This window comes from Plectropomus leopardus, chromosome 12 (assembly GCF_026936395.1).
Source record: "Plectropomus leopardus strain MGB_pleo_1.0 chromosome 12, ASM2693639v1, whole genome shotgun sequence".
NCBI classification, from domain to species: domain Eukaryota; kingdom Metazoa; phylum Chordata; class Actinopteri; order Perciformes; family Serranidae; genus Plectropomus; species Plectropomus leopardus.
Genome location: NC_142187.1, coordinates 4,273,381 through 4,296,450, shown reverse-complemented (window position 1 = coordinate 4,296,450; position 23,070 = coordinate 4,273,381). Strand labels below are relative to the sequence as shown.

The 23,070-nt window shown below is 45.4% G+C and overlaps 1 protein-coding gene and 17 non-coding genes across 18 annotated transcripts; 1 reads left to right on the top strand and 17 right to left on the bottom strand.

Moving 5' to 3' along the window:
* Positions 1-140: 140 nt before the first annotated feature.
* dusp12 (dual specificity phosphatase 12) lies at positions 141-7,367 on the top strand. Its single transcript, XM_088085670.1, has 8 exons — positions 141-352; positions 2,432-2,696; positions 3,155-3,268; positions 3,713-3,831; positions 4,038-4,125; positions 4,318-4,409; positions 5,222-5,301; positions 6,316-7,367. The coding sequence occupies exons 2-8, from the start codon at positions 2,434-2,436 to the stop codon at positions 6,457-6,459; spliced, it is 900 nt and encodes a 299-aa protein (XP_087941796.1). The 5' UTR covers positions 141-352; positions 2,432-2,433; the 3' UTR covers positions 6,460-7,367.
* Positions 7,368-12,866: 5,499 nt separating this feature from the next.
* trnaa-ugc (transfer RNA alanine (anticodon UGC)) lies at positions 12,867-12,938 on the bottom strand. Its single transcript has one exon. It is a non-coding gene; the product is annotated as a tRNA-Ala (tRNA).
* A 419-nt stretch (positions 12,939-13,357) lies between these two features.
* trnas-aga (transfer RNA serine (anticodon AGA)) lies at positions 13,358-13,437 on the bottom strand. The gene has a single exon. It is a non-coding gene; the product is annotated as a tRNA-Ser (tRNA).
* A 936-nt stretch (positions 13,438-14,373) lies between these two features.
* trnaa-ugc (transfer RNA alanine (anticodon UGC)) lies at positions 14,374-14,445 on the bottom strand. Its single transcript has one exon. It is a non-coding gene; the product is annotated as a tRNA-Ala (tRNA).
* A 239-nt stretch (positions 14,446-14,684) lies between these two features.
* trnag-ucc (transfer RNA glycine (anticodon UCC)) lies at positions 14,685-14,755 on the bottom strand. Its single transcript has one exon. It is a non-coding gene; the product is annotated as a tRNA-Gly (tRNA).
* A 111-nt stretch (positions 14,756-14,866) lies between these two features.
* trnas-aga (transfer RNA serine (anticodon AGA)) lies at positions 14,867-14,947 on the bottom strand. Its single transcript has one exon. It is a non-coding gene; the product is annotated as a tRNA-Ser (tRNA).
* A 931-nt stretch (positions 14,948-15,878) lies between these two features.
* On the bottom strand, positions 15,879-15,950 carry trnaa-ugc (transfer RNA alanine (anticodon UGC)). The gene has a single exon. It is a non-coding gene; the product is annotated as a tRNA-Ala (tRNA).
* Positions 15,951-16,187: 237 nt separating this feature from the next.
* On the bottom strand, positions 16,188-16,258 carry trnag-ucc (transfer RNA glycine (anticodon UCC)). The gene has a single exon. It is a non-coding gene; the product is annotated as a tRNA-Gly (tRNA).
* Positions 16,259-16,365: 107 nt separating this feature from the next.
* Positions 16,366-16,447, bottom strand: trnas-aga (transfer RNA serine (anticodon AGA)). Its single transcript has one exon. It is a non-coding gene; the product is annotated as a tRNA-Ser (tRNA).
* Positions 16,448-17,379: 932 nt separating this feature from the next.
* trnaa-ugc (transfer RNA alanine (anticodon UGC)) lies at positions 17,380-17,449 on the bottom strand. The gene has a single exon. It is a non-coding gene; the product is annotated as a tRNA-Ala (tRNA).
* A 416-nt stretch (positions 17,450-17,865) lies between these two features.
* Positions 17,866-17,949, bottom strand: trnas-aga (transfer RNA serine (anticodon AGA)). The gene has a single exon. It is a non-coding gene; the product is annotated as a tRNA-Ser (tRNA).
* A 930-nt stretch (positions 17,950-18,879) lies between these two features.
* Positions 18,880-18,950, bottom strand: trnaa-ugc (transfer RNA alanine (anticodon UGC)). The gene has a single exon. It is a non-coding gene; the product is annotated as a tRNA-Ala (tRNA).
* A 239-nt stretch (positions 18,951-19,189) lies between these two features.
* trnag-ucc (transfer RNA glycine (anticodon UCC)) lies at positions 19,190-19,261 on the bottom strand. Its single transcript has one exon. It is a non-coding gene; the product is annotated as a tRNA-Gly (tRNA).
* A 114-nt stretch (positions 19,262-19,375) lies between these two features.
* trnas-aga (transfer RNA serine (anticodon AGA)) lies at positions 19,376-19,457 on the bottom strand. Its single transcript has one exon. It is a non-coding gene; the product is annotated as a tRNA-Ser (tRNA).
* A 930-nt stretch (positions 19,458-20,387) lies between these two features.
* trnaa-ugc (transfer RNA alanine (anticodon UGC)) lies at positions 20,388-20,457 on the bottom strand. The gene has a single exon. It is a non-coding gene; the product is annotated as a tRNA-Ala (tRNA).
* A 1,433-nt stretch (positions 20,458-21,890) lies between these two features.
* Positions 21,891-21,961, bottom strand: trnaa-ugc (transfer RNA alanine (anticodon UGC)). Its single transcript has one exon. It is a non-coding gene; the product is annotated as a tRNA-Ala (tRNA).
* Positions 21,962-22,200: 239 nt separating this feature from the next.
* On the bottom strand, positions 22,201-22,272 carry trnag-ucc (transfer RNA glycine (anticodon UCC)). The gene has a single exon. It is a non-coding gene; the product is annotated as a tRNA-Gly (tRNA).
* Positions 22,273-22,383: 111 nt separating this feature from the next.
* trnas-aga (transfer RNA serine (anticodon AGA)) lies at positions 22,384-22,465 on the bottom strand. The gene has a single exon. It is a non-coding gene; the product is annotated as a tRNA-Ser (tRNA).
* Between the last annotated feature and the right edge of the window lie 605 nt (positions 22,466-23,070).

The following is a 23,070-nucleotide window of genomic DNA, read 5'->3' as shown; positions in this document are numbered from 1 at the left end:
TGGGAGTTTTGAAGAAAACCGTACTTGACGTGCCTCCCCCGTTTTGTAGCGCCCCCTTCCCTCTCATAAATAACGAACAGTGCCTTACAGAATTTGTTGTAACACCGGAACAAAATAGTTCCTTATGTTTCCGCCCGGACGGTGTTTAAGAGGAACCAAACACCAAAGACTACTATACATCCATGGTGACCACACGTTGTCTTTCGTGTCTTACTGGGTTTTCTGTCTTTTTGTAGTCAGCTGCTCTACAGTTCTTTACGCAGTACACCACGGGTTTAACGCGGTTAGCGAGCGAAACAACAGAGTTTAATCGGAAGAGCTAAAATAACAGAGGCTGAGTTCAGCTGAGGAGGTGAGTGAACCTGTCAGAGATTTCATGGGCAAAATTGATGTCAAAGTTCACTGGTTCTGTCACATCAAGACAGATCCCTTCAAAAGTATTTATAGTATCTATATATATTTCTAAAAGTATTTAGAGCCAGTTAGTCCTTTCACATTTGCATTTATACAAACTGAATCAGAGTCGATAGAGGACAAGAAACATCTAACTTAAACATTTACCCTTCCCATATCATAAAAAAAACATGAATATCTAACAGAAAACGTTTTTTTAAATAAAGAACAAAAAATAAGACATGCTGAAAAAACAGTGATGAAGCATTTTCAAAAATTAAATCTAAAAACCACTGAAAACACTTTATATAATTTGAAATTGCCCTGTCTTAGTATTAACATTTTCTGTATCAGTCTTGTTATTTACACATTTCAATACTAAAGTATATGGCCAATGTAACACAAATAACAACAATCGACATTATGCAGCAACATTCTGGTCATTCATTATTTTTCTGGTAAGAGAAAATATAAGAGAAGTTAACTCCAGATGCACCAAACACTCTTAACCACCCAAATTTGCTCTCGCCATGTGTGTTCAATGATGAATCCCACTTGTTTATAAGTCACCTCTTAGGACAGTAACACCCCCCTAACAACATGTAAGGGCAGGTTTTGTGCCCTGTGCAAAGACTCTGACACCTGAACCGTACTGGAGGCATGACAGCAAAAAAGGTTGTAAGAAAAACTGCTGCAGGAGTGAAACTGACATACTGTTAAATATAATTTCCAGAATATGCATTTAAGTATTAAAAGCAAAAGTAACACATGCTCTTCAAATGTCAAACTCATTTTTTGTGTTGGACAATTGTTGGTGGACTGTGAAAGCAAGATGTTTTTCTCTTATCTTGGTGTGTTCTGGGCCACACGTAAAATTGTCTCTTACCTAAGAGAAAAGCAAAAATAGGAAAACTTTGGTGAATCCTAAAAATCAATGGGTACTAACAAAATAAGATCAAATCCAGGATATGAGGAAAAAGAAGAGCAACTTTGTTCCCTTAGTTTCTTGCATGAGGCCCAATATTTGGACCAAGTTTTTTGGGGGGTTTTTTTTTGGCCTGCAGTCCAAGTCATTAGAGTATCTGCTGACACTGAGTCCCAATCTCATACTAGTGTTTTCTTGGTAATACAGCTGCACAATGCACACTTCAAATACTTTAAAGTTTTTAAAGTCAATCCAGGGTGTATGCTTGACTGTTTAATAGCTCTGCAATGCAATACAAGAACACATGTCTGTATCCAAACAGGGTTTTTTTAGTTGTAGTTTTCAAAAAAAAACTAAGTAAACAAATGAAAAAAATAATTTTATATGGCTCTTATCACAATTTGATTTTGTGCAGATTTCTTTTTAATATAAAAATAACCAAGTGAAGAAACTAAAATGTCTTGAGACGTTCAGCTTATTGCAGCAATTGTTTTTCTTGTTGTTTTTATAAACAAAATTAAGTAAATAAACTTAAATATGTATTCAGAAATTGCTCTCAAATCACTTAGTGTAGTATCATAATAAAAGTACTGAACATTATAAATCAATAATATAAATATATATATATATATATATATATATATATATATTATAAATGAACAATAAATATTTCAATTCTGCTAATATGCATATAGCAGCTGAATTTGAAAATGAAAATGAGAATTACAATGAAAGCAGAATATCTGCCTCGGATCATGCTCTCTGTTTTCAACACCTGTGTGACGGCAGATGTAAACAAAGGATCAGGTGGGTGCATACTCAAAATAATGATACTGATCAATCAAAAAATACATTGATTGGGCGTGATACCGATCCTTCAGATGTGATTGGGACATTACTAAAAAAAAAATCATCCCCTTTTCAGGTGTGTATAAGGTTCCTGACAATGTCCTTTTCAAAGTACAAGTAAATGAAAACTGTTAAAAAATTAAACAGTCAAATTTGTAAAATAAAATTATCTCGCAAGAAAGCTTTTTTGATTCAATTCCATCTAAATCCTTAATCTTTGCTTGCTTGTGTAAAGAGACATGAGCTCTGTGTGTGTCTCTGCAGTCATGCTGCTGGTGGACCCCGGTCTCTACATCGGCACTGCGGCCGATCTCAACGACAGCCGGGCACTGGCCGAAGCAGCTGTCACTCACATCCTGTCTGTTGACTCTGTGGACCCTGCCCCTCTTGTTCCTGCCAATGGGAACTTCCGCAGGAAGTGGATCAACGTACTGGATGAGGTGACCTCTGACCTTCTGAGTCACATGGATGACTGCTTCCTGTTCATTCAGGAGGCTGTGGATGGAGGCGGGGCTGCGCTTGTTCACTGGTAAGGCTCTGATGTCAACGGGACGCCACTCTGTTTTCATTACTTGTCACTTGAAATGAGTTTCCATCAAAAGCTACTGAGAGGTTCTTTATATGATATTCAGAGGATTAGCATAGCAGCAAACATTTGCTATGTAAAGATACAGTGGAGTAATGGCATCCCAAGCAGAAAATGAAGTCACACTGCCTCTATGTGTGTGTCGCAATCTGAGCTCCTCTGTGACTTGTGGTAAGCCAGTCTGGCGTCGTTTGTATATCAGAGAATGGACAGTTTGTTTGGAAAGGGAAGCGCCCACCCTCCAGCCCTCCAAAATATAAAATGTTGTTGCAATTGTTAGTGTCAGCAGTCAGCAGTACTGTAAATAGTTAGCATTAACAGATGCTGTTAGTGATTCATCCACCAAACTTCTCCTGTTTAGTTCAAAGATGTGTGTATGTGTGTGTATATGTGTGTGTCAGCCAGGCCGGTCGGAGTCGCAGTGCCACCATCATTACTGCTTATCTAATGAAGAGACACCAGCTGGGCTTCACTGAGGCCTACCACAGACTGAAGACTGTCAAACAGGACGTACAGTAAGTACCTGTGTGTGTGTGTGTGTGTGTGTGTGTGTGTGTGTGTGTGTTAAATTCCCCTTTGATTCACTGACTGGCAAAATGACTGAAAGTATGTCAGTAGTATGTTATTTCACTACTTTCATTGCATGGCCAGATACCATCAGAGCACTGGTTTCCAACCCCCACTAGGGGTCACCAAAGCTTCACTAGGGTTTGTGAGGCCCTCTTAACATAGGGGGTTTAAGAAAACTCTTTCTCAGTCTCTCTCTCTCTTCCTCTCTCTCTCTCTCTCTCTCTCTCTCTCTCTCTCTCTCTCTCTCTCTATATATATATATATATATATATATATATATATATATATATATACATATACATATATATATACATGTATATGGAGGATGTATAATGTAGATGTAAGATAGATAATAGATAGATAATTGAAAGCCAGTGGATGTGTTTCAGGGTCAACAGTGGTTTTGAGGAGCAGTTGCATCTGTATGAGGCCCTGCAGTGTGAAGTGGATACCTCCAGTCCTCTGTACAAACAGTACAGACTGACCAAGATCACTGAGAAGTACCCTGGTAACCACACGCACGCACACACACACACACACACACATACACACACACACACACACACACACATACACACACACACACATTAATTATTTTCTAAAAAAGTAGCCAAGTTATACTGTGGTATAGATTTATTATTTGTGTATTGATTTCCAACATTTTCTTTGTGTGTGTGTGTGTGTGTGTGTGTGTACACGTTTGTGTGAGAGCAGAGTTGCAGCATGTTCCCAGGGAGCTGTTTGCCATTGACCCTGCCCAATCCAGCTCTTCTGAAGTGTCCTATCGCTGCAGGAAGTGCAGGTGAAAGGGGGACAGTGGCTGAATGGGGTAAAGTTTTAGAAAGAACAAGGAAACACCTAATGCTAAGTGCAAAAATGGTGCATTTCTTTCAGAATAAACCATTTCATAAATTCTTCTGTTATCGCTCAGGTTAAATGGTTAATTAAACATTTTCGAAAATACACATACTGACTTTGTACTTTGCCTCTGCAGACGAACTCTGTTCCGTGGCTCCAGTATTCTCAGTCACCCAGTAGGAGAAGGAGCACCAGCCTTTAGTCACAAGAAGTCCAGTAACCTCACTGGTAAGAACACCAACTGGTCGTCTAGCCTAGGGGATTTCAAACTGTAGGGTATTTCAGACTGTGACTTCCTGTTTACATCCCCCAAAGTATCACAGGAATTGTAGTTTCAAAACTTTAAGAACAATGCTAGGAGAAACAAAATATTTCTTGAAGGCAGTCATTTTCATTTTCAAAGTTGTCTTCTTCAGCTCCAACTGTTGCTGACCCAAGTGACACCATGAGCAAGAACACCAGACTCCTCTGAGAAAAACAATGATTTTACTCCACTGAACAGCGGAGCTGCTGCTCTTCCGCTGCCTCCATCAGCTGTTGTGAAAGAAAAAACAAATATACACATATAGTGTACACTTAAACTGATAGTGATTTTTTTAGGTGGTTAAAATATGTTTGCTTCGGCCTCGTTCACAGCAGGACATCGTTTAGCTTCTTTGCTGGTGTTATGGGACTGAACTTAATTTATCAGAGGAGGGGGGCAGTAAATATAAAATACTTCCATTTCAAGTTGTACGTCCCTCACCTAAGCCAAGATTAAAAAACGCAAGTGCCACAGCAATGCTTACATTTTTTTTTAATGCCTGACCCATTTTGCAGCAAAAGTAACGAACAGTCCCTATCCCTAACCACCAACGGAGGGTCCCCATACTGTGCATGCTCTCTTGCTGTCATGGCTTACTTTTAAGTTATAAGTAACACTTGTGTTTTTTCTTCTATGACGTGAAATAATACTATTGCAACAATCTCACAAACTATATGTAAAATTTCAGTTTCTAATATAATATAATAAGAATGGTATGAAATGTGTTGTCATCTAGGAGGCATCCAGTGTACTTCGTACTTCATCGAACCAGTGCAGTGGATGGAACAAGCTTTACTTGGAGTGATGGATGGACAGGTATTGCATACATACACACGAGTCAGGTGTTATTAATTGGCATAAAAGGCCTCCATGGAGGGTCTCGGCCTCACTTGAACTGATTTTATTTAAGATATGCATTTACAATAAAAACAAAACAAAAAAACTTTCTGTCAATATTTAGAATTTGCACTATAACAAACTCATACATAAATCTTTATCAAAATGCCTTCAGCATATCCTTAATCAAAACCCAAACTTTCAGCGTCATATACAGCAAGTTCCCAGCAACTTTTTTTTTATAAAGTCAGGTAAAAATTTAAACAAAAATGAATAAATAAAAACAGCTTCATGAGGTTTTACAAAGTAAAAGTTCCTCCCATGCTAACACTGTCTTTGCGCTTTTTGATTAATTAATTTTATTTCTAATCATATAGAATAACACGCTGATACAGATAAACAGTCTTGTCAGCTAAAACACTTCCAAAAACTTTTCAGCCACCAGTAAAAAGAGTTTGACATGATGCTGACCAGAGTTAGCATTTACTTGACTATTTATTGTTTTAGTAATTTTACATCATCAAGTTTTTTGCTGTTGAGCAAATATTTGTCATGTTCTAACTGTAAATACTAGTTTAGACCACAAATAACTGGCTGGTTTCTTCAACTTTCACTCAGGAGCAAAAATCTGCCTTAACACTTGAAAGAAACTTCAACTTTTGCATGATAATTACCAATATTTAAAAAAAAAAAAAAAAAAAACACTAATCACTATCATTTCCCTCTGATGTTTATTTGCTCCTATATAGCTATCAACAACAGATCAACTGAGAATCCCTCAAAAAGAACTAAGAACAAGATGTTAGTCACAATCAAATTCCCATCACCTTGGAAGTCTTCTCTACATGTTGTACTTTAAACACACTGATCTCTCTATCTGTACTCATGGCACCTTCCTCTTCTTTTTTCCTCTGTGTGTGTGTGTGTGTGTGTGTGTGTGTGTGTGTGTGTGTGTGTGTGTGTGTGTGTGTGTGTGTGTGTGTGTGTGTATAGCTGCTGTGTCCTAAGTGTAGCTCTAAACTGGGCTCATTCAGCTGGTGTGGTGATCAGTGTTCGTGTGGTCGCTGGGTCACTCCCGCCTTCCAGCTGCACCGCAACAGAGTGGACGAGATCCGACAGCTCAACATGCACAAATAACACACACTTACACTCACACTCACTCACTCATGAATGCAGTCTTGACAAACAGAAAAAGAAATAACACAGACCTCATCAACATACAGTCTAACAGGAACAATATGACAGAGAATTTTAAACCTTACATAGTTGTGTGAGAGCGTAAGTCAAGCTTGTACAGACACTTACCCAAAGGAAAAAAAAAGTTGATTTGATTGTCAAGTATGACATCTTGTGGCTTTTCAAATTGTTGCAAACTGCAATATTTTTACTAAAATATGTGCTGAAACAATCAGTCTTTTATTTGATTCATCAGTAAATGAATTATGCATTTTGTTTAATTCAATTAATAAAAAATGTCCATATTGGATGTTTTTATAGTAACAATGTGTTGATGTAAACGGGGTCGCTAGACATAATAAACCTACAGAGAATCATTACCTGAATCTGCAGCTCCTCTCATTTTTAGAGCTTAACAGCAAGTTTCAGGCCATCCTTTAGCTGTCCAAGCTGTTTACTGAGACAAGCTGGTGAATGCAGAAATGTTTGTATCTTTACAAGCTAAAGAAACAAACATTTCTTTAGAGTTGGTAGAGACCCAAACTAGAGCTAAGAGCTGTTTTAAAATATCAAGTTCAAAGGTGACCTCTGTGATCACAGCTGGTTGCCCCCAGGTGGCAAAAAAATGTTATTTTAGGTGTAAAGTTGCATTTTTGCTGTTTTTTGCCACTTAATAACAGTTCAGTTAGCTCAAAACTGTCATAAAAAGTGAATTTTATACCACAGTTAATATTTAAATCCAAGGAGGATCCCCTTGACTTTCTACATAGTTTTTGAATCTGAAAGTAAGATAGATGACTGCTCTGTAAAACACCAATAATGTAAATAAATGAAAAATAAAAAAATACTTATATTAAAAGACAAGTCTACTGCATTGTGAACCTGGCATTTTTTTAAATTATTCAGAGATTTTCTATTTCTACAAAATTATTTGAGTGATGTTTGTGTTTAACCCTTTGAAACCTGAGCAAATGTCCTTGAAAAAAGAAAAGAAAAAGAAAGTTAAAAAAAAAAAATCTTTAAGAAAATTACAAATGTCACAACTCTGCAAATCAGGTGCCACCAAAATTTCCCAATTTCCAACTCAGAGAATTTCCCACTTTTACAACTCTGGTGGGCCGGCCATGTGCTCATAACCCGTAAAAATGGTAAATTTTGTAAATACGGTAAAACGATTATTTGCCAAGAGCATGTGAAGGGAGCATATAGCCTTTTTTTTTAGCGAGTTTAGCGATTTTTTAAAAAAAAATCTGTGGACATGTGCTAATTTCGATGGAAATGGTGTATACGTCTATCTAATTTTACCAAAAGTGACCCAAGTCATTGCACCTTTATCTTTCTCAAGATGGCCCAGTGCCATTTCTTTTGCTGTCTAAATTCTTCCTCCACCCTGTCCATATTTTTCCATTCACATCTAACAGGGAACTCTTGGTTCCTTCCATGTGATAGTGTAGTTGGATTTAGATTGAGACAGACGTGCTAATGTGATGGACAGTGGATCCAACACAAAGATCACATTTGAACTAGTTTATTAACAGGTATTCATGTGTTTGTTGTGGACTCTAGTCTCTGACAGGCAGATGTTAAAAACACAGACCACATTCCTCGGCTGTAATTCAAATGACATAATATTTTCTACAACTGTAGCCCAGACAAACTCACTGGAAGCTGTCAAACAGAATGTTTAATACTTAAGGAATATTTCCATTCAGAAATGTTATGAGTGTGTTAATTTTTCATTGTTGTTGAATCAATTATGGTCACTCAAGTTTTTGTTTTTTTTTGCCATGGCGTTGCTTTGGTTGGTAGAGAGGCAGGATTGCGACTTTTAAATGAGAAGGATATACCAGGTGGTGGAAGAAGAACTCCATTTTTTTTACTTGAGAAAAGTTAGCAGTAGTGTACCAATGTGTACCAATAGTGTAAACTGTGTATACTTCAAGTACCAAGGGTAAAAGTAATAATCATGCATAACGGCTAATTGTGGATTAATACATACAGTATGGTGTTGTTATTCAAACAGCACGTATCATTTAGAAAATGTAATGCATGGACTAAACTACTGCTGATAAAGTGGCGTTTTCCAATGGAGTCTTTGTCTTGCTTTGAAGAGGCTCAGGTTAATATTATGTTTAGTAACATATGGGCACCACAAGATCCAGAACAGATCCAAGTAAATGTGGACACTTTCTGCAGCTGCTCGAGAACAACTTCTTGGCAAAGAGCACCAGTTTTGCCCTCTGAATCACTGGAAGGCTTGATGTGAAGCAGATGCAGGATGTGTTTGGCTGCAACAGGAAACAGCGCAGCATCAAAAGATAAACATGGTAAACATAGTAAAGTGTAATAAAATATCAGGAAAATGAGAAATTATGCTCTGTGTCTGATATAGACCTCTTCAGTTGAAGCTGAGGTCCTGTGTCAATGCCAAGACAGGTCAAGTCCCCTCCACAGGGTGCCCCTCTGACCCATTGAGGCATGGATACAGGACTTGTGGGGTGGGGGGTGTCCTGTGGTATCTGGTGCCAGGCTGTTGGTGGACCTGTAAGTCCTGTGAGTTGTGAGGTGAGGTATCAGCACGTCCCTCAGGTACTCAATCAGAGTAGGATGGGAGAATTTTGTGGCAGGTCAACGCCTTGAGTTCCTTTGTCACCTTCCTGAAGAGCTTTTGTGGTATGGCATGGCACATTGTCCTGCAGTGGGTGGGTGGGGTTTGGTTGTTCCGCAACAATGAGCCTTTCTCAATCTGCATTCTTGACAGTACTTGTGTTCTTGTGGACTTGTAAAACGTCAGTCAGCCGTAGCCTAAGTGCTATTCCAATTCTAAATCCTCATCTAGCAAAATTCAGTCCAGATGCCCAGATGTGGTCTTGCTCAGCCCGTTTAATCACGGATGCTTTGGGACATGACTTGAGTGGACTTGGTTCAGCCATGTATCCCATAATGCATTTTTTACACGAGAATGTAGATGTTTAGAATTCAAATCTGTGGTCAATTTATCAAGTTAGAGCCTAATTGAAAATTGACATCCCGTTTTTTTTGGTTTTTTTTTAGAGATGTACGCAAGTCCAAACTTGGCAAACTTGGCATTGAGAAAGGTCTGATTTTTGGGTGGTAGGTGCCTGGCAAGTGGCATCTACGTGAATGCCAGGGCCTGATATTTCCCAGCAGAACATTGCATAGTTATTAGATGACTGCTAATTATTGTAATGAGATGATTCTCTTTACTTTTGTGACAGGTTTTAATGATGTGGCAGGGTCACAGCACCAGCACAGCTATCACCCCGATCAAGTGCAGCCAAGGTTGCAGCCAGTATCTGGGAAAACTAGTAAACAAGGGGTAGGAATGCTCCGGAGAGACAACGGAGTTAGCGTAATGCAGTAAGCGTTATGCAGTAAACATAAATGAAATCATTTTGATTTAGTTCAGCTCAGCACACAACAAGAGAAACATAAGTGAGGAAATTAACAAAGCGCTAAAGTCAAGAGGGAGTGAGGTCCAAACAACTTTATTAAATAAGGTAACATAGTTTTTCTTTTCTGTATTTTTCTTTTGTGGTGGTTTGTGTTGTTTACTGGCACATGGTAAAAATGAATCATTCTTTCAACACTGGATTGTGTTTTCAATGTGCTAACTGGCTAACTAGCGTCAAGATGGTCCTTCGGTTTCATAATTTTAATCATAATTACAGACAACCGCCGTCTGTTGGTATGGAGAGTTATTTCCTCTCATACAGGCAGACAACGTATGTGCTTGTTGTCCGCTGGTTGTAGTCTTTGCAGTTTGTTTGTGTGCAACTTTTTGTCCGAGACATAGGCAACATGCAGCTTCATTGCTGCCACTTTTTTGATGTGAGTTTTGTGTGAACAAAATTATGACCTTTAGGTAATGTGTGGTTTGCACCATCTGGCCTACTGCAAGGTGCAGTTTGCCCACTCTGAAGCAATGATAGTGATAAAAACTGATAATGGCAATTTAATGGACTGATTATTTTGAAAGGGGTGCATCTTCTAATTTTGAGATAAAAAATTGTGACATTTATATACTTTGGTTTGTTTAGTGGAGACTTGTGACTCGTGGATGTCTTGAAGGCTTTTCCACCCTTAAAAAAAATAGAATTGTGAAAAAATCAGAATCAGAATCAGAATCAGAATCACGTTTATTGGCCAAGTTCAACAAATAAGGAACAAGGAATTTTTTCCGGGTTGGCAATGCTCACAGTACAGGGGAGGGAAATAAGCTAGGGATAAGAAAAATAGAAAAAAAGACAGACATAGACATGTAATTGTATTTACAAAAGGAAGAGATAGAGAATATATACAAATGTACAGTATGTAATTAAAAAAAATGTGAATTTTTGTAATTACTGAATTGCTTTTATTAAGTTATATAGATGAATAATAAATTAAGTTAGTATTTATGGTAAAATAACATCAGATGTCATCATTACTCTGCATGCCATGTCCTGAACTGCCACTACTCAGATCCATAGGACAATTTTTGACAATATTTGGAGCACAACATCTTTTGGAAGGCCCTACATCATCTGAGCAGATTAATATTTACTGTGATAGTGAGTTCAGATGAGTGCAAGGCTCTGAGTACAGTATGTGGATTGTTACAGTGATTGGTGTTAAGTGAACTGGCCTCACCAGCGCTGTCCTGTGGCTCAGCAGTCCTGTCCAGCAGACGCCTGGAAAACTGGAACATACAAACACACTCTGGAAATTTGGTGCAGAAATGATGAGGAGTGGCGAAAAACAGCGACCGCCAAAACAAAGAGAGGGTTATGTAAAAGAAATGGAAAAAGGGGTTAAATAAGGTAAAGTGACAATGTGTGAAAATGACTTAAAAAGAAAGGAAAGAGAGACTGGGCATGTGGTCTGCGTTTTCCATGCTCTCATAAGCAATGGCACCAAGAATCAATGAAAGGGGGCTTCCCGTGTGTGTGTGTGTGTGTGTGTGTGTGTGTTTTCACACATAGAAAAGTGTGAAAAATGATATTTTACCACATTACCCACAATCTCCTCACAGGAAGCATTTCAGTTATTTGATCTGAAACACTGTGCATTCCACAGTGCTTCAGCAGTGCTGTCTAAAATATCACATCTTCATCTTTGACATCATCTAGAAAGTCTGCTATATCTGAATATGCTCTTCTGATGAGTACTATGTGGATATGATGACTAATCCTTTATAGAGAGCGTATTTTCGTGTCTTTACCCACACTTTGATGTACAACATGTTTAGCTAATAACTAGCATTTTTTAAAAGACAAATTGCACTATAGAACCGCTATGAAGTCCTTTCTTTGCACCGCCTTTGCATTTTTTCACAGACCCAAACAACATTCATATCATACCACTCCAGTGTGTGATTTTAGATAGCATGCTGGCATCGTGGAAACAAAAGAGGAGTGATGGGGGGGACTTTTAACACAACAGTGTCGGCCCTTTCTCGTGATATATAGGCTAACGCTTAATTTCCACCAGATCCGCGTGCGGTCCGGCTCTGCTCTGTCACAGCAGATGGAGCAAATAGATTACACTCTAGTCTATGTGTGAATTTCCACTAGCTCTGCTGCATTGTGGACTGACTCCATCTCAGCTCTGGCAGTCCAGAGGGTTGCGGATCAGATATGCAAGCCTCCTATTTTTGCTGGACGCCGGATCACTTCACATAAATTGTGCCAAATTTAACACAGAGCAGACAGGAAATCAGACAGCGATACAACATAAAACATCCGGTGACTTTTCAGAATAGAACACTCCGTGTTCCTGTACACTACCGCAGCAAAGCTGGGTCAGGTTTTTTTTTTTTTACGAACGGCAAACGACCCCTCTGTTTCAAAACCGGAGCCGCCTGAATCAGCAAAGCTGCCGCACCGACGGACCGGCTTCTCGTCCAGAGACAGCCAGTCGGAGGTGCAGATTTTATCCTAGTTGCGGCTTCTGTAGCATCACTTTGTCAGCTTTCAGACCCGCACGTGGCACCTTGAACGTGTCAGTAGGTGCGGGATTGTCTCCAAAGTTATCACTGGGGGGCTCCCACAGCTCAAAAGTAAGGGCCATTGTCAGCAGGATTCAAACGTGCGCAGGGAAGCCCCAGAGGCTTTTCTAATCCATTGCCTTAGCCACAGCCCACAGCGTGGCTAGTGAGCAACTTTCCCCAATGTTTAGAACCCTCTTCCACAGCTGAGAGAAAACACGCTCTTACTAAGCGCACGTCAACATCACACAGTGGCTTTGTTGCAAGCCCGCTTTGTGCTCTGCAGTGCGTGCTTTGACAGAGCCTGATTGTCTCACTTCTTTACCAGGAGTGCCTCGCCAAACAGAGCCACTGTTTTTTGTCTTTCCATAATGCCTGCTGGAGATGCCGGGGATTGAACCCGGGGCCTCATACATGCAAAGCATGCGCTCTTCCACTGAGCTACATCCCCCGGTGCATGCGCAGTGTTTGTGCAGCCGGTGCCTGGGTGACAGAAGAAGCAATCTGGCCACAAGAATTGAGGTCAACTTTGTACACAGCCTTAAAAGCTGTTGACTGCAACGGCTGGAAGTATAACCTGGTTCGATTTCTTGCAGCACTTTGACACCAATCACTGTAGAAGAGTAGGGCATTTGCTGCCTTACTGCCTACAAAAGCGAGGCCAGTGTACTTCTGCTCAAGCGAGGGACTGCGATGGCGGGAATCGAACCCGGTCAACTGCTTGGAAGGCAGCTATGCTTACCACTATACCACCATCGCCGCACATTTTGCATTTTTGTTGAAAATTTCGAAATTTATCTGGGCAGTGACGACGAAAAGAGTTTAAAGCAGAACGTCGCCGCCGGGCACCCGCTGCTCAAAAGTGCCTCGCGTTGTCGGCAGGATTCGAACCTGCGGGGAGACCCCAATGGATTTCTAGTCCATCGCCTTAACCACTCGGCCACGACAACCCGAAGCGGCACAGCCGACCGACCCCGAGACCAACGCGGCTGCGCCGCGAAGCCATGTACTGCACAGTCGGCACTTTCCCTGGGCATTGAGACTGAAAAGAGCCCTGCATTCAAAATGCGCAAGATGGCTGCATCAAGGGGGGCGGGTCGCGTCAGGCACTCGTTGCATGTTACAATGTGGTCCAGGAAGTCCATTTTACAACTCTGGAAAGTGACCACAACAATTTGATCTTGCTTCACCAAAGTAAACATTTGTAACACAGCACCGCAGCTGAAAAGTAATATTGCTGGAGGGAGCGCTGGCACGTAATTGATGGCCCACCGCAGCGGCTTTGCGGGTGACGCTGTGCACTACCGCAGCAAAGCTGGGTCAGGTTTTTTTTTTTTTTACGAACGGCAGACGACCCCTCTGTTTCATAACCGGAGCCGCCTGAATCAGCAAAGCTGCCGCACCGACGGACCGGCTTCTCGTCCAGAGACAGCCAGTCGGAGGTGCAGATTTTATCCTAGTTGCGGCTTCTGTAGCATCACTTTGTCAGCTTTCAGACCCGCACGTGGCACCTTGAACGTGTCAGTAGGTGCGGGATTGTCTCCAAAGTTATCACTGGGGGGCTCCCACAGCTCAAAAGTAAGGGCCATTGTCAGCAGGATTCAAGCGTGCGCAGGGAAGCCCCAGAGGCTTTTCTAATCCATTGCCTTAGCCACAGCCCACAGCGTGGCTAGTGAGCAACTTTCCCCAATGTTTAGAACCCTCTTCCACAGCTGAGAGAAAACACGCTCTTACTAAGCGCCGCGTCAACATCACACAGTGGCTTTGTTGCAAGCCCGCTTTGTGCTCTGCAGTGCGTGCTTTGACAGAGCCTGATTGTCTCCCTTCTTTACCAGGAGTGCCTCGCCAAACAGAGCCACCGTTTTTTGTCTTTCCATAATACCTGCTGGAGATGCCGGGGATTGAACCCGGGGCCTCATACATGCAAAGCATGCGCTCTTCCACTGAGCTACATCCCCCGGTGCATGTGCAGTGTTTGTGCAGCCGGTGCCTGGGTGACAGAAGAAGCAATCTGGCCACAAGAATTGAGGTCAACTTTGTACACAGCCTTAAAAGCTGTTGACTGCAACGGCTGGAAGTATAACCTGGTTCGATTTCTTGCAGCACTTTGACACCAATCACTGTAGAAGAGTAGGGCATTTGCTGCCTTACTGCCTACAAAAGCGAGGCCAGTGTACTTCCGCTCGAAGCGAGGGACTGCGATGGCCGGGAATCGAACCCGGTCAACTGCTTGGAAGGCAGCTATGCTTACCACTATACCACCATCGCCGCACATTTTGCATTTTTGTTGAAAATTTCGAAATTTATCTGGGCAGTGACGACGAAAAGAGTTTAAAGCAGAACGTCGCCGCCGGGCACCCGCTGCTCAAAAGTGCCTCGCGTTGTCGGCAGGATTCGAACCTGCGCGGGAGACCCCAATGGATTTCTAGTCCATCGCCTTAACCACTCGGCCACGACAACCCGGAGCGGCACAGCCGACCGACCCCGAGACCAGCGGCTGCGCCGCGAAGCCATGTACTGCACAGTCGGCACTTTCCCTGGGCATTGAGACTGAAAAGAGCCCTGCATTCAAAATGCGCAAGATGGCTGCATCAAGGGGGGCGGGTCGCGTCAGGCACTCGTTGCATGTTACAATGTGGTCCAGGAAGTCCATTTTACAACTCTGGAAAGTGACCACAACAATTTGATCTTGCTTCACCAAAGTAAACATTTGTAACACAGCACCGCAGCTGAAAAGTAATATTGCTGGAGGGAGCGCTGGCACGTAATTGATGGCCCACCGCAGCGGCTTTGCGGGTGACGCTGTGCACTACCGCAGCAAAGCTGGGTCAGGTTTTTTTTTTTTTTACGAACGGCAGACGACCCCTCTGTTTCATAACCGGAGCCGCCTGAATCAGCAAAGCTGCCGCACCGACGGACCGGCTTCTCGTCCAGAGACAGCCAGTCGGAGGTGCAGATTTTATCCTAGTTGCGGCTTCTGTAGCATCACTTTGTCAGCTTTCAGACCCGCACGTGGCACCTTGAGCGTGTCAGTAGGTGCGGGATTGTCTCAAAGTTATCACTGGGGGCTCCCACAGCTCAAAAGTAAGGGCCATTGTCAGCAGGATTCAAGCGTGCGCAGGGAAGCCCCAGAGGCTTTTCTAATCCATTGCCTTAGCCACAGCCCACAGCGTGGCTAGTGAGCAACTTTCCCCAATGTTTAGAACCCTCTTCCACAGCTGAGAGAAAACACGCTCTTACTAAGCGCACGTCAACATCACACAGTGGCTTTGTTGCAAGCCCGCTTTGTGCTCTGCAGTGCGTGCTTTGACAGAGCCTGATTGTCTCACTTCTTTACCAGGAGTGCCTCGCCAAACAGAGCCACTGTTTTTTGTCTTTCCATAATACCTGCTGGAGATGCCGGGGATTGAACCCGGGGCCTCATACATGCAAAGCATGCGCTCTTCCACTGAGCTACATCCCCCGGTGCATGTGCAGTGTTTGTGCAGCCGGTGCCTGGGTGACAGAAGAAGCAATCTGGCCACAAGAATTGAGGTCAACTTTGTACACAGCCTTAAAAGCTGTTGACTGCAACGGCTGGAAGTATAACCTGGTTCGATTTCTTGCAGCACTTTGACACCAATCACTGTAGAAGAGTAGGGCATTTGCTGCCTTACTGCCTACAAAAGCGAGGCCAGTGTACTTCCGCTCAGCGAGGGACTGCGATGGCGGGGAATCGAACCCGGTCAACTGCTTGGAAGGCAGCTATGCTTACCACTATACCACCATCGCCGCACATTTTGCATTTTGTTGAAAATTTCGAAATTTATCTGGGCAGTGACGACGAAAAGAGTTTAAAGCAGAACGTCGCCGGGCACCCGCTGCTCAAAAGTGCCTCGCGTTGTCGGCAGGATTCGAACCTGCGCGGGGAGACCCCAATGGATTTCTAGTCCATCGCCTTAACCACTCGGCCACGACAACCCGAAGCGGCACAGCCGACCGACCCCCGAGACCAGCACGGCTGCGCACGAAGCCATGTACTGCACAGTCGGCACTTTCCCTGGGCATTGAGACTGAAAAGAGCCCTGCATTCAAAATGCGCAAGATGGCTGCATCAAGGGGGGCGGGTCGCGTCAGGCACTCGTTGCATGTTACAATGTGGTCCAGGAAGTCCATTTTACAACTCTGGAAAGTGACCACAACAATTTGATCTTGCTTCACCAAAGTAAACATTTGTAACACAGCACCGCAGCTGAAAAGTAATATTGCTGGAGGGAGCGCTGGCACGTAATTGATGGCCCACCGCAGCGGCTTTGCGGGTGACGCTGTGCACTACCGCAGCAAAGCTGGGTCAGGTTTTTTTTTTTACGAACGGCAGACGCACCCTCTGTTTCATAACCGAGCCGCCTGAATCAGCAAAGCTGCCGCACCGACGGACCGGCTTCTCGTCCAGAGACAGCCAGTCGGAGGTGCAGATTTTATCCTAGTTGCGGCTTCTGTAGCATCACTTTGTCAGCTTTCAGACCCGCACGTGGCACCTTGAACGTGTCAGTAGGTGCGGGATTGTCTCCAAAGTTATCACTGGGGGGCTCCCACAGCTCAAAAGTAAGGGCCATTGTCAGCAGGATTCAAACGTGCGCAGGGAAGCCCCAGAGGCTTTTCTAATCCATTGCCTTAGCCACAGCCCACAGCGTGGCTAGTGAGCAACTTTCCCCAATGTTTAGAACCCTCTTCCACAGCTGAGAGAAAACACGCTCTTACTAAGCGCGCCGTCAACATCACACAGTGGCTTTGTTGCAAGCCCGCTTTGTGCTCTGCAGTGCGTGCTTTGACAGAGCCTGATTGTCTCCCTTCTTTACCAGGAGTGCCTCGCCAAACAGAGCCACCGTTTTTTGTCTTTCCATAATACCTGCTGGAGATGCCGGGATTGAACCGGGGCCTCATACATGCAAAGCATGCGCTCTTCCACTGAGCTACATCCCCGGTGCATGTGCAGTGTTGGTGCAGCCGGTGCCTGGGTGACAGAAGAAGCAATCTGGCCACAAGAATTGAGGTCAACTTTGTACACAGCCTTAAAAGCTGTTGACTGCAACGGCTGGAAGTATAACCTGGTTCGATTTCTTGCAGCACTTTGACACCAATCACTGTAGAAGAGTAGGGCATTTGCTGCCTTACTGCCTACAAAAGCGAGGCCAGTGTACTTCCGCTCGGCGAGGACTGCGATGGCGGAATCGAACCCGGGTCAACTGCTTGGAAGGCAGCTATGCTTACCACTATACCACCATCGCCGCACATTTTGCATTTTTGTTGAAAATTTCGAAATTTATCTGGGCAGTGACGACGAAAAGAGTTTAAAGCAGAACGTCGCCGCCGGGCACCCGCTGCTCAAAAGTGCCTCGCGTTGTCGGCAGGATTCGAACCTGCGCGGGGAGACCCCAATGGATTTCTAGTCCATCGCCTTAACCACTTTCGGCCACGACAACCCGAAGCGGCACAGCCGACCGACCCCGAGACCAGCACGGCTGCGCACGCGAAGCCATGTACAGCACAGTCGGCACTTTCCCTGGGCATTGAGACTGAAAAGAGCCCTGCATTCAAAATGCGCAAGATGGCTGCATCAAGGGGGGCGGGTCGCGTCAGGCACTCGTTGCATGTTACAATGTGGTCCAGGAAGTCCATTTTACAACTCTGGAAAGTGACCACAACAATTTGATCTTGCTTCACCAAAGTAAACATTTGTAACACAGCACCGCAGCTGAAAAGTAATATTGCTGGAGGGAGCGCTGGCACGTAATTGATGGCCCACCGCAGCGGCTTTGCGGGTGACGCTGTGCACTACCGCAGCAAAGCTGGGTCAGGTTTTTTTTACGAACGGCAGACGACCCCTCTGTTTCATAACCGGAGCCGCCTGAATCAGCAAAGCTGCCGCACCGACGGACCGGCTTCTCGTCCAGAGACAGCCAGTCGGAGGTGCAGATTTTATCCTAGTTGCGGCTTCTGTAGCATCACTTTGTCAGCTTTCAGACCCGCACGCGTGGCACCTTGAGCGTGTCAGTAGGTGCGGGATTGTCTCAAAGTTATCACTGGGGGGCTCCCACAGCTCAAAAGTAAGGGCCATTGTCAGCAGGATTCAAACGTGCGCAGGGAAGCCCCAGAGGCTTTTCTAATCCATTGCCTTAGCCACAGCCCACAGCGTGGCTAGTGAGCAACTTTCCCCAATGTTTAGAACCCTCTTCCACAGCTGAGAGAAAACACGCTCTTACTAAGCGCCGTCAACATCACACAGTGGCTTTGTTGCAAGCCCGCTTTGTGCTCTGCAGTGCGTGCTTTGACAGAGCCTGATTGTCTCACTTCTTTACCAGGAGTGCCTCGCCAAACAGAGCCACTGTTTTTTGTCTTTCCATAATACCTGCTGGAGATGCCGGGGATTGAACCGGGGCCTCATACATGCAAAGCATGCGCTCTTCCACTGAGCTACATCCCCCGGTGCATGTGCAGTGTTTGTGCAGCCGGTGCCTGGGTGACAGAAGAAGCAATCTGGCCACAAGAATTGAGGTCAACTTTGTACACAGCCTTAAAAGCTGTTGACTGCAACGGCTGGAAGTATAACCTGGTTCGATTTCTTGCAGCACTTTGACACCAATCACTGTAGAAGAGTAGGGCATTTGCTGCCTTACTGCCTACAAAAGCGAGGCCAGTGTACTTCCGCTCGAAGCGAGGGACTGCGATGGCCGGGAATCGAACCCGGGTCAACTGCTTGGAAGGCAGCTATGCTTACCACTATACCACCATCGCCGCACATTTTGCATTTTTGTTGAAAATTTCGAAATTTATCTGGGCAGTGACGAATTTAAAAAGAGTTTAAAGCAGAACGTCGCCGCCGGGCACCCGCTGCTCAAAAGTGCCTCGCGTTGTCGGCAGGATTCGAACCTGCGCGGGGAGACCCCAATGGATTTCTAGTCCATCGCCTTAACCACTCGGCCACGACAACCCGAGCGGCACAGCCGACCGACCCCGAGACCAACGCGGCTGCGCACGAAGCCATGTACTGCACAGTCGGCACTTTCCCTGGGCATTGAGACTGAAAAGAGCCCTGCATTCAAAATGCGCAAGATGGCTGCATCAAGGGGGGCGGGTCGCGTCAGGCACTCGTTGCATGTTACAATGTGGTCCAGGAAGTCCATTTTACAACTCTGGAAAGTGACCACAACAATTTGATCTTGCTTCACCAAAGTAAACATTTGTAACACAGCACCGCAGCTGAAAAGTAATATTGCTGGAGGGAGCGCTGGCACGTAATTGATGGCCCACCGCAGCGGCTTTGCGGGTGACGCTGTGCACTACCGCAGCAAAGCTGGGTCAGGTTTTTTTTTTTTTTACGAACGGCAGACGACCCCTCTGTTTCATAACCGGAGCCGCCTGAATCAGCAAAGCTGCCGCACCGACGGACCGGCTTCTCGTCCAGAGACAGCCAGTCGGAGGTGCAGATTTTATCCTAGTTGCGGCTTCTGTAGCATCACTTTGTCAGCTTTCAGACCCGCACGTGGCACCTTGAACGTGTCAGTAGGTGCGGATTGTCTCCAAAGTTATCACTGGGGGCTCCCACAGCTCAAAAGTAAGGGCCATTGTCAGCAGGATTCAAGCGTGCGCAGGGAAGCCCCAGAGGTTTTTCTAATCCATTGCCTTAGCCACAGCCCACAGCGTGGCTAGTGAGCAACTTTCCCCAATGTTTAGAACCCTCTTCCACAGCTGAGAGAAAACACGCTCTTACTAAGCGCACGTCAACATCACACAGTGGCTTTGTTGCAAGCCCGCTTTGTGCTCTGCAGTGCGTGCTTTGACAGAGCCTGATTGTCTCCCTTCTTTACCAGGAGTGCCTCGCCAAACAGAGCCACCGTTTTTGTCTTTCCATAATACCTGCTGGAGATGCCGGGATTGAACCGGGGCCTCATACATGCAAAGCATGCGCTCTTCCACTGAGCTACATCCCCGGTGCATGTGCAGTGTTTGTGCAGCCGGTGCCTGGGTGACAGAAGAAGCAATCTGGCCACAAGAATTGAGGTCAACTTTGTACACAGCCTTAAAAGCTGTTGACTGCAACGGCTGGAAGTATAACCTGGTTCGATTTCTTGCAGCACTTTGACACCAATCACTGTAGAAGAGTAGGGCATTTGCTGCCTTACTGCCTACAAAAGCGAGGCCAGTGTACTTCCGCTCGAAGCGAGGGACTGCGATGGCCGGAATCGAACCCGGTCAACTGCTTGGAAGGCAGCTATGCTTACCACTATACCACCATCGCCGCACATTTTGCATTTTTGTTGAAAATTTGAAATTTATCTGGGCAGTGACGACGAAAAGAGTTTAAAGCAGAACGTCGCCGCCGGGCACCCGCTGCTCAAAAGTGCCTCGCGTTGTCGGCAGGATTCGAACCTCTTGTGGGGAGACCCCAATGGATTTCTAGTCCATCGCCTTAACCACTCGGCCACGACAACCCGAAGCGGCACAGCCGACCGACCCCGAGACCAGCGGCTGCGCCGCGAAGCCATGTACTGCACAGTCGGCACTTTCCCTGGGCATTGAGACTGAAAAGAGCCCTGCATTCAAAATGCGCAAGATGGCTGCATCAAGGGGGGCGGGTCGCGTCAGGCACTCGTTGCATGTTACAATGTGGTCCAGGAAGTCCATTTTACAACTCTGGAAAGTGACCACAACAATTTGATCTTGCTTCACCAAAGTAAACATTTGTAACACAGCACCGCAGCTGAAAAGTAATATTGCTGGAGGGAGCGCTGGCACGTAATTGATGGCCCACCGCAGCGGCTTTGCGGGTGACGCTGTGCACTACCGCAGCAAAGCTGGGTCAGGTTTTTTTTTTTTTTACGAACGGCAGACGACCCCTCTGTTTCATAACCGGAGCCGCCTGAATCAGCAAAGCTGCCGCACCGACGGACGGCTTCTCGTCCAGAGACAGCCAGTCGGAGGTGCAGATTTTATCCTAGTTGCGGCTTCTGTAGCATCACTTTGTCAGCTTTCAGACCCGCACGTGGCACCTTGAACGTGTCAGTAGGTGCGGGATTGTCTCCAAAGTTATCACTGGGGGGCTCCCACAGCTCAAAAGTAAGGGCCATTGTCAGCAGGATTCAAGCGTGCGCAGGGAAGCCCCAGAGGCTTTTCTAATCCATTGCCTTAGCCACAGCCCACAGCGTGGCTAGTGAGCAACTTTCCCCAATGTTTAGAACCCTCTTCCACAGCTGAGAGAAAACACGCTCTTACTAAGCGCACGTCAACATCACACAGTGGCTTTGTTGCAAGCCCGCTTTGTGCTCTGCAGTGCGTGCTTTGACAGAGCCTGATTGTCTCCCTTCTTTACCAGGAGTGCCTCGCCAAACAGAGCCACCGTTTTTTGTCTTTCCATAATGCCTGCTGGAGATGCCGGGGATTGAACCCGGGCCTCATACACGCAAAGCATGCGCTCTTCCACTGAGCTACATCCCCCGGTGCATGCGCAGTGTTTGTGCAGCCGGTGCCTGGGTGACAGAAGAAGCAATCTGGCCACAAGAATTGAGGTCAACTTTGTACACAGCCTTAAAAGCTGTTGACTGCAACGGCTGGAAGTATAACCTGGTTCGATTTCTTGCAGCACTTTGACACCAATCACTGTAGAAGAGTAGGGCATTTGCTGCCTTACTGCCTACAAAAGCGAGGCCAGTGTACTTCCGCTCGAAGCGAGGGACTGCGATGGCCGGGAATCGAACCCGGGTCAACTGCTTGGAAGGCAGCTATGCTTACCACTATACCACCATCGCCGCACATTTTGCATTTTTGTTGAAAATTTCGAAATTTATCTGGGCAGTGACGACGAAAAGAGTTTAAAGCAGAACGTCGCCGCCGGGCACCCGCTGCTCAAAAGTGCCTCGCGTTGTCGGCAGGATTCGAACCTGCGCGGGGAGACCCCAATGGATTTCTAGTCCATCGCCTTAACCACTCGGCCACGACAACCCGGCGGCACAGCCGACCGACCCCGAGACCAACGCGGCTGCGCCGCGAAGCCATGTACTGCACAGTCGGCACTTTCCCTGGGCATTGAGACTGAAAAGAGCCCTGCATTCAAAATGCGCAAGATGGCTGCATCAAGGGGGGCGGGTCGCGTCAGGCACTCGTTGCATGTTACAATGTGGTCCAGGAAGTCCATTTTACAACTCTGGAAAGTGACCACAACAATTTGATCTTGCTTCACCAAAGTAAACATTTGTAACACAGCACCGCAGCTGAAAAGTAATATTGCTGGAGGGAGCGCTGGCACGTAATTGATGGCCCACCGCAGCGGCTTTGCGGGTGACGCTGTGCACTACCGCAGCAAAGCTGGGTCAGGTTTTTTTTTTTTTTACGAACGGCAGACGACCCCTCTGTTTCATAACCGGAGCCGCCTGAATCAGCAAAGCTGCCGCGGGACGGACCGGCTTCTCGTCCAGAGACAGCCAGTCGGAGGTGCAGATTTTATCCTAGTTGCGGCTTCTGTAGCATCACTTTGTCAGCTTTCAGACCCGCACGTGGCACCTTGAGCGTGTCAGTAGGTGCGGGATTGTCTCCAAAGTTATCACTGG

Bases quoted from the DNA above. Each gene is read 5' to 3' on its own strand.
- dusp12 (XM_088085670.1), top strand. From the start codon at position 2,434: ATGCTGCTGGTGGACCCCGGTCTCTACATCGGCACTGCGGCCGATCTC. The intron at 4,126-4,317 runs GTGAAAGGGGGA...TTGCCTCTGCAG, and splicing joins TATCGCTGCAGGAAGTGCAG to ACGAACTCTGTTCCGTGGCT. The intron at 5,302-6,315 runs GTATTGCATACA...GTGTGTGTATAG, and splicing joins TTGGAGTGATGGATGGACAG to CTGCTGTGTCCTAAGTGTAG.